Below are 13716 nucleotides of genomic sequence, written 5' to 3' on the forward strand. Positions count from 1 at the left end.
TGAAACAGATCTTTTTAGGCTTTTATCTCTTTCACTGGTTAATTTTTTACATAGTTCATATTTTACTTATTTATAGTGATGGAGTACAGCCATGTTCCAGATATAGTGACGTGGCTGGAGCAGAAAGAATATTCTGTGGGAATGCAGATTTTCATATCAGACTAACGGTTTTTCATATATATACTAAGTTACACTTAGAGTGGTGGAAGAAAATAAAATTGCTTTTTTTTCCTCTTAGGCTAATTTTGTTTTCTTTTACTCTATAGTTATTTTTTTGTTTGTTTTTTGTTTTAAATTTATTTATGGCTGTGTTGGGTCTTCGTTTCTGTGCGAGGGCTGTCTCTAGTTGCGGCAAGCGGGGGCCACTCTTCATCGCGGTGCGCGGGCCTCTCACTATCGCGGCCTCTCTTGTTGTGGAGCACAGGCTCCAGACGCGCAGGCTCAGTAATTGTGGCTCACGGGCCCAGTTGCTCCGCGGCATGTGGGATCTTCCCAGACCAGGGCTCGAACCCGTGTCCCCTGCATTGGCAGGCAGATTCTCAACCACTGCGCCACCAGGGAAGCCGCTACTCTTTAGTTTTTACTAGATCCCCGTCACTGTCATATATGGTGCTTGAGTTTTCTAAGTTCCAGCGTGTGTGTGTGCATGTGTGTGTGTGTGTGTGTGTGTATGTAAATACATGCTCTATAGAGCAGCCTCTCTTGGTCCTGTGGGATATGAATGAAGAAAACATGGATCATACATTTCAGTAGGTGAGACAGAAAGTAAAACCTACTATAAGTATCACATAATAAGTGGTAATAAGTGCTAAGGAGAAAAAGATAACAAGGAGGGTGGATATGCCATATAGGAGGGTAGGGTTGAAATTTTAGATGGGATGTCAGGGAAGGCCTCGCCAAGAAGGCAAAAACTGAGGAAAGCCCCCAAGGAGAGGAAGGAGTGAGCTTGGAGTTATTGGTATTATAGGCAGAGGAATGAAAAGGGCACAGGCCCAGAGCAAGAGCCTGCCTGGTGTGTGCCAGGAATAATAAGACCGCAGCGAGGCCAGCGTGGCTGGCAGTGAGTGAGGATGTGAGTGAGAGAGAAGAAAGCAGGAATTTCCGGCAGAGAAGTAACCGATGTAACAGAGTAACAGAAGTAACAGAGGTAGCATCTTGTAGGTCAGTGTAAGGACTTCAGCTTCTATTAATGTCAAATGAGAAGGCACTGGGCTGACACAAGCTGAATGACGTTTAAATAAAATCACTCTGACTGCTATAAGGAGAATAGTTTGATGGAGTAAAGAATAGGAAGGAGAGCAGTTAGGATGCTATAGAAATAATCCAGGCATGAAATGTGGCTGTTCAGACCAAGGTGGGAACAGGGGATGTGGAGATAAATGATATTATATCATATATCTATAAATACTAATACAACATGTATATTCAATTTCAGCTCAGTGAAAATGACCTCAATATGTTCATTCATTTGTTCCTGTACACAGTATTCAAATTTAGTAGGCCAAAAGGTACTCCACCGTTTTTTTAAAAAACTTAAATCTCTACATAATATAACAAACCTACAGAGCATTTAACATTCAAGTCTTAAATCTTCTTTTAATTAATACAATAAATATACATTCTTTAATAGAAGTCATACAACCTAAACAGAAATGAAGCCCTCAGAATGCTAATAATATTCTTGAACGTAGATGAGGAATCAAGAGTCCTGGCTTTTTGAACTACCACTCAGTATAATTTCTAAAACAGATTTCAGACCTGTAAACATAGTAATAGTTACATTTACCCTACCTATTTTACTGAAGTGCTGTAAAGATAAAATGAGAAAAAGTGGTCAAAATAACTTTGTAAAAAAAAAAAACCACAAAGTCCCATGTTGGTACGATCAACATAAGTGAAATAGATCTAATTTTATTCATTTTAATCAAAAAGACTTCTTATAATTAGATGGTATACATCTGAAAGTTTTGTGTAATTCATCTAAAATATGTTACCATTATTTTTTGTGGTTGTTAATCATGTTTGCTTCTGAATTAGAGGAAATAATTTCTCTACGTGAATTTTAAAGAGCTGGAGGGAAAATAGCTGAGTTTTTTCTCTATTATTTGGCAGATATTGCTGTTAAGGTGTCTTCTTAAACAACTCTGGTTTATTAATGGAAAAATCAATAATTGTAATATGTTGTATATACTATATTATATCTATATATATATATTGAAATTACATTCTGTTTACTGTAAGTCAGAACTTTTTGAGTAGAATTTTTCCATCAAATAACATGTTTTATGTGTTGAACATCCATCCAGCCAAAGTGAATTATTTGCTAGTTCTTCTTCATGATGTTAATAGAATACTGGCACTTCTTAATGAAGTAACTTAACACATAATTCATTTTATTTTTGTAAAGTTTCTCTTAGGGTGATAAAATTTTTTTTTGTTTGCAATGACTTCTCTGTTTTATTTCTATCCTTTAACTATTCAAATGATGAAAGAATTTATGTATTTAAAGTTCACGCTTAGTTTTGATTATACCATTCATAATAATTATATAGTGTCTTCGGCTCAAAATAAGCAAAATATAAAAACAACATTTTTATGCACAGAAATTGACCATGTTGTAATATTTCTAGTGATGAGTACTTAGGTTATGATTTAAAAAAAAACCTCCTTCTTTGTAAAAAAAAAATGTATTTTCTTATACTCTAGAATAGTATATTGGAATTTTTGGCTCTTAAATTTTTGGCTCTTAAAGTTTGATTGGAAGATTTCTTTTTATAACTTTACTTTTCAAAACATAGTTTCCTTTTTGTCCGATTTTGCATGTGATTTAAAGTTACAATTCAGAAGTCAAAGCAAAGCTCTGCTCATTTTATCTGTCAAATAATGTTAGGAAATGGAATTTGTATCTTCTGTATATATGCTCAGTGGAGATGATGATGATGATGATTTTGCCACTGGTTCAAACATCTCCTGTATTTATAAGAAACACTTTCCCTGGTATAAATTGATGATATTTTATGTTAAAATCCATTGTCTGAGTAGTGGGATACATTTAAATAACTTTATAAAGGGAATAGTACAGAACACATGAGTATCAAAAAAGGTTAAGAACATAATTAAAGTTAAAATTCCTGCTGGTTCGCTAGGGATACTTAAAGCAGAGGAGGCACCAGTTAAGACAAGCATTTCTCATGCACAATTGTGTCATTTGCCCTAGCTTCCTATGTCCATTTAACCCAACTCTGTATCTCTATATAATCATGAGTGCATTTTGGATTAATCTGTTACTGTTAGCTGGTCATGATATCCTTTAGATTTGATGATATTAATCTGTTCATGCCATTTAATTAGAAAGTCAATAGAAAACATTCATTCTGAGTATTTTAACAAAATAAATTGGGAAATTAAACTGAGGAAAGTTTATAAATTTATGAACTGCACCCTGCTTTAAATGAGATGATAGCATCACAAACCTATCATTGGATATCTCCACGTGTTATATTATTTTCGGGGGGATCAATAAAATTTTACTAATCTACCCATAACCCCTTTCCTGCCTTATTCAGCCATGTTCTATTGTAGCCTGTTTCAAGTAACATATCTAATTCTAAACACCATAAACTGTAGCCATAGAGTGACTTTGGTATCTGTACCAATCCTTCCAGGAAATATTGAACTGGAATAGTAGATTATTTTAGTGGTCAGAGTGATTAGAAACAGAATCCTATCACGAGAATCTTCTTCAAATTGGACCCACAAATCATGGATATATTCCCCTATTTGCCTTAACTCTGTTTAAAAAGCATGAATTTGCAACACCTATACTGGAGTGTAAGAAACATACGACTTTTTCTGTAAATCAAATGTAATCAGTTCCAATCTTCCCTCCATCTACTGGTGAGAAGTTGAAACACTTCAATTTTTTGATGTTGCCTGCCCCACGAGCACTGGGGAAATTCCCAGTGAGGCTCTTACACATTCTAGAACACTGGGGGTTGGGCCTCTGACCCTTGACCCACACCGCATTGAGAGCAGTGTCCAAGCCTGCACGCTTCCTTGACAGTGGGTGGCTCCTTTAAACTGTGACCAAATTTTCACGAAAGTAATCCTGCCTAGGCTGAGCCACCGAATCTAAGGCCGACTTTTCTAATGGCACCGCGCAGAAATTTTTCTTTGAGGTAATGCCATCTTCCCTGGATAATATAAGCAAGTAGGGTGCTGCTCTCTACTGCCCTGGCAACCTCCAGCCACCATTGTTGGGGGAGATCTTCTCCCCAGAACTCTCTATCTCCCCTTCCTTTCATTCATCCTACATTCTTCTTCTTCTCTTTTTAAAATTCTGTTTAGTACTTTTAACGTTGAGATCTACCCTCTTCACAGGTTTTTAAGTGTACGATACAGTATTGTTAGCTAGCAATGATAATCTCTCTTGAAGTCAAGGTCCCCTAATCCAATATCCTGGTCAACACACTGTATTTTCTGGCTTTCAAACTTTCCTCAATATGATGAGCGTTAAGTAATACATCATTATTGCTTTGATTTGGACTTTCTAATCTCTAATGAGTCTGGGCTTTTCTTCATGTACTTAAACCACTTTTGAATTTCCTTCTCTGTGAATCTTCATTTTACTAATTGCCAAGATACTTCTGCTTTTTCTAGTAGAGTATCATTTTTATTAATTTTTGTAACAGCATAAAATAGTAGATACAAAGGTGGTGATCATCACAAAGGTGATGAATTGTGTAGTGCCTGCCACATAAATATTTGTGGAATAAATCAATAAAAGTCATGAGCTTTTGTGTGCTATATGTTTGGATATACATTAACATATAAGATTTTGACTGTTAATGCAATAATTTGAATACAGAAGATGTTTTTGCAGTAATGGTAAATATTATAGACAGAGAAATAACATATATGAAATTCTGAACTGTAAAGATAAGAAGAGCTTTTGCCAATTTGAGAAACATACGAAATTCAGTAATCCCAGAAGTTATAAAAATACATATTTGAGAATGTTTTATAGTGATTGATGTTTTTAGAATTCAAAAATTACCTGGTTATTGTCTTTTTCAGTTTTTAATAACCTATTGGGTGTAAGACTTTGAGCAGCAAATTCTATCGTTACTGTTGCACATTCAAAAAAATTCAGATTATCTTAGTTTTCCTATTAAAAGTTATTAGAAGAGGCACTTTCTAGGGATGTAATTGAAGTATCATCTATGCAATCTCAAACTTGAACAACTGGTTAACATACATGTTGATATAATTTAAACATAAAGAAATTGTGTCTGCTCATAATGCTAAATAATAGATAAAACCATTCATGTGTTCACTGTGTTCTGGGAATTATTTCTAAACCAAGATCAGAGTAAAAAGTTTCCTTAAGATTGAATATGCTTACATTCAAATCATTGAAATGATAAAATAATACTTTGGTTTCTGTGTAGTATGATCAAACAATTTCTCCATGCATTTTAAAATAGTTTATAGGATTTTACAATTAAAGTATTTTCAAAAATACCATATTTGAAGACACATACTTAACAGTACTTAATTCTCACAGTGACTAAAACCATCTTATGAATTTAAAAGTAGTTTGTATATTCACTTGGTTATTTTACTGTGGTTCTTGTAGGATTTGTAGGAAGTTGGAGAGGCAGAGGAAAGGGAACTGTGTTCAGGTAGTCACTTCCCTATAGATCACATACTCACCATTGAAACCAAAAATAAAAGGATAAAAGAACTGGCAAAATCTTTTGAACTGCAGTACTGCCCCAGTGCTAGTGGGAAACTGAGTAAGGGGAAAAGAAGTTCAGCTGGTATATCTTAGGACAGAGCAAATCATGTAGTTCATGATCTCAGGTACATATCTAGGTTAAGATCCTAGTTATCTGAATTTTTCATCAGTTTTATTAATGTGTCTACATAGTTTTCCTGTTTACAACTAGAAGCATTATTCATTTCACTGGATAAATATGTTTCATAAATTTGCCCCTTTAAGCTATGAAAAATGAACAGGTAAATTCAACAGAAGAAGCATGAAGATTATGCAGCTATTTCCTTTCATAGAATTTGCTCCTGCAGAAAAGTGGCAATGCAATTTCTGAATTATAGCACTATTAATTTGTTTCAATTCAGAATCATCTGTTCATAAATGTACTCTTTCTTGTGACTAAGAAAATGTGTGTTTTTCAGTGTGCTTTTCCTCTTTCAGCTCTAAATTTTTCTTTAGTGGTATTATCACTGTCTTTTATGTAATTTTCTTATTTTATGTGTACAACAGCCTGGGATTGTTGAAATAAACCTAAGGCCCATCTGAAGATAAAGTTTTCTTGGAGTAAGTTATAGAAAAGTCGTTCTTGTTTGTGTTATTGTGGGCATTTTTATGGACTTCTTTTGCCATTTCCCAATAGTAAAAGAACTTCCCTCACTTGTTTGCAACTGGTAATATGCTTTCCAATGTATATCAAAATCATTAAAACTTTTAAAGACTCAGTCATGCCATGTCGAGAATTTCCCGTGGAAGCCAATAGTGAGTAATAGGGAATTTCACATTGGCATCTGTGAAGCTCATTGAAAACCTAATTGTTCAACAAGTATTTCTTTTTATTTAAATTATAACCTAGTCCTGGCATACAGGTATTTTTTCTCAGGTAAAGCTGGTAGCATTCACAAATATCTGGGCACTATAACTCTGGATGGTTTCATCGAATTTATATCTAGCCCACATAGCTACATATTAGGACCGTGTGATTTGTGCCAAATACGTTCCCAAAATTATTTGACAGCTCATATAAAATGGACATAAAAACTAAATGTAAAATATTGAAATATTAATTATGTTACTACTTTCTTGTATGAAAATTACCTTTCTAGAAAGAGAGGAAACATGAAATGCTCTGTAACCAGTCCAGCAACATAATTTATGGGACCCAGTGCAAAATAAAAATATAGGACTCTTTGTTCAAACAGTGGTAAGAATTTCAAGATGGCAGTAGCAAAGCATTAAACCAAGTATGGGGCCCTACTGAGCACAGAGCATACTATTGCACAGGCCACACACACACCCATGACGCTGCCCTCTGTATAACATTTCTGCTGCTTCTACTCAGGACTGTCTTGCATGCAGCGAAGAAAAACACACACCATGGAAATCTTTTTTATCTGAGCAAAGTTGAAGCTGTAACAATTTCTTAAAGGGAGCTTCGCAACAAAATCCTAATGACTTTTTTTCTACCACTCCTATTCCGCAATAGAATGGAAGTTTACACTCTTCTAGTTGCTCTGTTGCCCAGTGGAAAAATTATATTGGTGGTTGCAATTATTTTTTTCCCACACAAAATTGGTTTAAGCAATATACAGTCAAGAATGTTTTCTTTAAAGCAGTGTGAACAAAATGCATGTGTTTGATACTATTTAATAGATTTTCAAGAGCAACATTTTGCATGTTCTGTTTGACATATTTTATATGTTCAGGTAAGTTGATGAAATCAAACTTCATATGATTTTGATATTAATGTTCCAGAGAACTTTGAACTGATGTTCTCTGAAATGGTGTGCTGAGTTGGTTTTTAAATGCAAAGCAATGTCTTCTGTGCCTTGTGGACCCAGATGAGACATAGCACACCTTTTTTATTTTATACTTGAATTTGTCTTTGTAGGCATGCAAGTATTGGAATGGAATGGAATTCCTTTAACTTCTAAAACATATGAAGAAGTGCAGAGTATCATTAGTCAGCAAAGTGGGGAAGCAGAAATATGTGTAAGACTGTGAGTTTTTCCCCATCTTTTTGTTTCCATTTTTTGGCTATTCATGGCTCTTTTAATTTAAAATTGTTAAGGTGGAACCTTTGCCAGTGAGCAAGATTTCCTGTAATTAGAACATGAAGTGAATACAAGTTTTATAGATTTCTTGTGTTCAGAATCAAAGTCTAAAGCATAGAAAGAATCCAGCTAATTTTGTTTCTGATTATGTCCCCTTTCATGCTTTTATTGAAACATGCATCATTTAAATGAAAGCCTAAACCCATTTAGATTTCATGGATGTGTACAGTATTTCAAAATGAACTTATATTTAATCCATAAAGATTTCACCTTAAATAATCATTTTTATCAGCTGACTTTTAACAGCATTGCAAATATAGATTTGGTTAGAAGGGTGAGCATGCTTTGAAATTGCTTTATATCATTAACCACTTCTCATTTACCTACTGAAAAAAAATATTCAGCATAGTTGGGGAAAAAAGGCCTTTTGTCTCAGACTTCCTCAGTTGCTTTCTTAATTTTTTTTTTGTTTGTTTTAATTTTTAGGGACCTCAGTATGCTATCAGATTCTGAAAATCCCCAGCACCTAGAACTTCATGAACCACCAAAAGCTGGTAGGTGAAAGCAGTCTGCTTCCAACTGTGGGTAAAGATGTCGATTTAAATGGAGAAGTAATTGTAGAGGCAGATGTAGCTGTAGATGAAGATATAGACATATACATAGATATAGGCAAAAATACATTTATAGACAGATGTTTATATATTTATGTAATCATAAAGAAAATCAAAAGCATTGTAGCTACACTTTTAGTGTTCTAGGAAAACACATATTTACATGTTAGACCCATTAAAGAAATTCATATGAAATTCTTACTGTGAGAGTTTATATTTTTAATTCTTTAAAATTAAATTCATTGTATGAAAGTAATCCATGGAGCCATTTGTTTGGGGTCCTATATAATTTTTAGGTGATACCGGTTCTTTTTTAGCAGTTGGTTTTGGAACACTTACTCCTGAACCTTTTGATTGCCTTTTATGATAAATAAAATTCAACATACAATTTCATAACTACATGATGAAGTAGATTTATCTCTTAGATAACAAATACAGTCTATAAATTTAAATCACTTATAAGATTAAAAATATCACTATAGCTTTGTTCAACAAATATTTATTGGGCACTTCCTATGTTGTAGTCAGCATTTCTAAGAGGCTGGGTCACTGCACTGAACAGAGCAGGCCAAGGCCTATAGAAATTTTCATACATCTGTAAATGTAAATATGTTCTTTGACATTCCTCCCTTAGAGAAATAGATATATAAGATTTCAAGGAGGAAAAACAGCCAGTCATACAAATTAAATTCCAGTGAGTAAAACAATATTTTATCATGCATAGAATTCTCTATATAAAACATTTTAAAACATTTTTCTGAAGATATAATAGGAACCTCCATTTTCCTCTGTAATTTAGTATTCTTTCACTTTTCTCTGAGCCTTCCAGACTTCTTTAAAAATAGATTCATAAAGGTACAATTGCATGTATTTTTTTTATTTAGCTTGTTTTATAAGTAACTATAAAACTTTTATAAGTTCTAGATGACTTTGTTATCTAGAACTCAGATAAGTTCCATGGTATTAAGTACCTATGAAACTGAGACTGTGTGAAGCCATTTCATTTTGTTGTAGTGGATAAAGCGAAATCCCCAGGGGTTGATCCTAAGCAGTTGGCTGCAGAGCTCCAGAAGGTCTCGCTACAGCAGTCACCACTGGTTCTTTCGTCCGTCGTTGAAAAAGGATCTCACGTTCATTCAGGTCCTACATCAGCAGGATCCAGTTCTGTTCCCAGCCCTGGGCAACCAGGGTCACCCTCAGTGAGCAAAAAGAAACACAGCAGCAGCAAGGTGAGAAGTGTCCAATGCAACCTCCGAGTTACTTATTTTCTAGCTCCTTATTCAGACTAGGAGATAGGAAATACAATATTATTTCCTAAGGTGTTTTTCATGTGATTTCTCCTTTCCTAATGATGTACTGAAACAAACAAAAAATGTTTCCGTTTCTGAGTTTATAACTGATCAAGATGTATCAAAATGATGTGTTTCTACATCTCTTAAAATACTGTAGCAGTTATTATTATGGGGAACTTGAAAAATGTATCTAATGCTTCATGTTCTTTTTCTTTGTTGTTGTTACACAAATCTGAGCCTCTGTATATCAAATATATCTTTGTATCTTTTTGGAAACACATGATATACATTACAGTAGATTTTGTAGCTTAAGTAGAAGGTAAAAAGGACAAAGAAATGAGGATAATTTAGGACAACAAGAAAGAAGGAAAGCCAGTAATATAGTATTGCCATTTTGAAATTTATCCCGAATTCCATACTAATAAATTTTCTCTTGATGCAGCTCTTCACTTAGAACAAATGTTTCTAACATTATTATTTTAGAGTTACTGGGGAATTAAAAGAAAACATGAATTAATTTTTTAACTTTATAAAATCAGATGATAATATAGACAATTTGTGATTTTCCCCCATAGATTTGATTATTAATAGAGAAACTCTCTTCATGGTTGATAAATACATTAAAAAAGTTTTATTGTTTGTTTGTTTGTTTAACCACAAATAAGATTTTCTCTTTATGTGCTGAGATATATAGGAAGGACAGGCTATGGTTGGATAAGTTGACTAGACTTCGGAAAATAAAGTTTTTTCTAGTAAGTATAAAAGCACAGCAGATGTCACTAAAAAACTCTTTTATTCAGAAGCAAAAAAGAATGGTAGGATGATCTTAATCATTGCATCATAAAATGACTTGTTTCAAACTAAATATAGTAAGGTTTTGTGAGGAATAAGTTCAAGGATGGACTCAATTTCAAAATAAATTTTAACACAACTATGTTTTACCACATGTGTTAATTTTGAAGAATTACCTCATGGAGGCGCCCTGTCTCTGGAGTTACACACTGATACCACTTCTGATTCCTTTCTCAGTATCTCCACACAATAGAACTAAAGACATGACAGACTTGGCTAGCACAGTTTTCACGCCAAGCACATTGTAGTTCTATAAGTCTGTCATCCAGATATTTTTTATTTCAGCATTTGATATCACCATCCTCCCAGAAAATTAAGTACAAATGTAAAAGCACCATTGCCTCCTCTTTTATCTTCATTCACTGAATCTTAATCCTGTGACTTTTAATTTTTTAATAAGTCTTTAATAATTTGTTTATCTTCTCTGAACTTGCCAACTTCTTTAGCAAAGCGTTATTCGTTTTTGCCAACAGTATTGCAGTATTGTCACTCCACTCACCAGTCTCTTCTCCTTCCTCTTAAACTACCCTACAACTATCTGATCCGTGACACCGTGTTCTGATTGGATCACTATCCTGTCGAAAATGAAGCCCTGCTCCCTGGAATGTCAGCTTCCCTACCTCTGTCTAAGACCCTGTCCTGCTCATTCTAAGAGAGCCTGGTCAATGGTTTTCCTTAGAAGATTATCACCATAAGCTTAATGTTGTCAGATCTTTACAATAGCCTTGCTAATAAGTACTCTATTTATTAGGGTTTTAAACTCATTCCTACTTTCCACAGACATTTTTGGATGCCACCTCAGTGTCACGGGTCGTAACTGGTACCCAAGATACAAAGAGGGATAAAATCCTTCCCTGTGTACTACGTAGACGAGTGGTTCTTAAAGCATGCTCCCAGTCCAGCAGCACCAGCATCATCTAGGAACTTGTTAAAAATGCAGACTCTTGATCCCACCCTAGGCCTTCTGAATCAGAGACCCCAGGGATGGGACCAAGCAACCTGGGTTTTAATAAGTTCTCCAGATGAGCGTGGTGCCCCTTGTAATTTGAGAAGTGCTGATCTACATATAGATGAAGAAGATATATAAACAAATTTAGTAAAGCTGTAATGTTGGTGGTCATTAAGAAGTACACAGAGCACTCTTAGGAGAGTGGGGTTAGAAAAGCTGGCATTTAGCTAATGAACTGATTTGGTAAAGGGGAGAAAGGAACCAACATCCGAAGAAGAGAATGCAACATGAAGAAAATCTCAGAAACAAAATTGTATGCTTAGGACGTAGGTGTACAAAAGATATAGGGGTAAGAAATAGAGGCGAAGCCTAGATGATTGTAAATTGGAAGACATTACATGCCATGCACGGCTTTTACAATCTGTGGAAAATAAAGAGCCAGTGATAAGTGAAAATAAAATAGCAGGAAGCCTTCCTCCACAACGTCTTTCCATATTCTAATCCTTCCTTAAGTCAGAAGTTACCCTTCCTTCCTCCTTCCCTCCATCCAAAGTGCCAGATGCTTTATGTACCTCTTAAGACAATTTGTATCTTGATTATAGTTACTTGTCTCCTTATTTTATCCTCCCAAATGGGCTGCAAACTCATTGAGAACCAAGAACCATTTCTTATTTCTTCTAGCTCCCTAAGCGCATAGTAGAGTAGCTTGCATAGACCATAACAAAATAAATTAAAATTAAATTAAAACGTCAGTGGCACCTGTGAGTCTCTGTAATGTTATGGGGGTACAAAATATAATTGTTTTGTAATATGTTAACTTTTTTGGTAATGAGTAGAAGATGAAAACAGGTATTGTAGGACAAACATCAAGGAAATAATATGAACAGGTTTTATGATATGTGGTCATTCTTTTCTATGCCAGGAATGTGGCCTATGTAGTTGTTATAGAAGTTTTGCTAAGATGAAGAGTTACAGAGCTGCACTGTCCATGACAGTAGCTGCTAGCCACATGTGACAGCTGAGCACTTGAAATGTGGCTAGTCCTAATGGAGATATGCTGTATAAGTGAATTACACAGCAAATTTCAAAGACATAGTATAAAAAAAGAATGTAAAATAGCTCATTACAACTTTTATATTGATTTCATCGTGAAATGATAATATTTTTAATGATTTGGATCAAATAAAATATGTCAGTAAAAATTAATTTCACCCATTTATTTTTATATTCTTAATGTTACTACTAGAATATTTCAAATAACCTGTGTGGCTCACATTATATTCTACTGGACAGTGATGGTATAGAGATTACTTTTTAACTCTTATTAGTAGTAATAACAATAATCAAATCTGGTTATTTTTGAGATTTTATATATATATATAGAAATGTATAGTCAATAGATGTTAACACTCTTGAAGAAAGGGACTACTACCTATTCATCCTTTGGGGTGTTTATCATCAACATTTAGCTGGTACTGAATTTCTTAAAACATTTTTGCTGAATGAATGAATAAATTTAATGATATTTCTTGGCCAGTCAACGTGTAGTATGCATAAAAAGCAATACTTTTATTTGTTCTCCAAATTCTGCAATGTTAAAAAAATTGATATTGAGAGATTAGAGAAATATCGAGCAACTGTCTGAAACTCACATGTTTCTGAGTCAGATAATATAATATTTCCAAATGTAGCATATGTTCATCAGTTAATTTAGAAAATTATAGTTTTAACATCCTTTTGTTTTTATTAGGTATGAGGCTAACTCTATATTAAATTATAAAACATTAATGTAATGGAATGTATTAAAACTAAAATATTTAAATCATAACATAATTATACATTTAGATATTTAGAGCACCATCTATTAAACATTTTGAATGATTATTCATAAGTAATTATTAATCTATTAATACTCTAGTTTAAGTGATTGCTTCTGAGTAAATGTAAGTAAAATATGAATCTATTTAGATATATGTTTAAGTTATATGTTATGTATATGACTTTTTATTATTTTGCTTACTAATTCAATATGAATTTCTGTCTTCAAAATTTTTAGTTTACCGCCTCAAGGTCTTTTATTTCTGAAATCTAATCAGACTTTCTTCATTTTATCTTTAAAATCTAAATAATTTCTTCCAAGTCATGGTATAAATAAATAATTGAACTAAGTGCTTACTAGTTTTAA

The 13716-nt window shown here is 33.8% G+C and overlaps 1 protein-coding gene across 1 annotated transcript in view; it reads left to right on the plus strand.

Moving 5' to 3' along the window:
• The window catches only part of PCLO (piccolo presynaptic cytomatrix protein), a 382545-nt gene that overhangs the window by 271977 nt on the left and 96852 nt on the right, over positions 1 to 13716 (plus strand). Inside the window, exons 11-13 of the mRNA XM_057550295.1 lie at positions 7665 to 7773; positions 8314 to 8381; positions 9453 to 9667. Of these exons, the coding sequence (XP_057406278.1) occupies positions 7665 to 7773; positions 8314 to 8381; positions 9453 to 9667 (392 nt within the window). The remainder of the gene's footprint in view (positions 1 to 7664; positions 7774 to 8313; positions 8382 to 9452; positions 9668 to 13716) is intronic.

Source organism: Balaenoptera acutorostrata, chromosome 7 (genome assembly GCF_949987535.1).
Source record: "Balaenoptera acutorostrata chromosome 7, mBalAcu1.1, whole genome shotgun sequence".
Taxonomy (NCBI): domain Eukaryota; kingdom Metazoa; phylum Chordata; class Mammalia; order Artiodactyla; family Balaenopteridae; genus Balaenoptera; species Balaenoptera acutorostrata.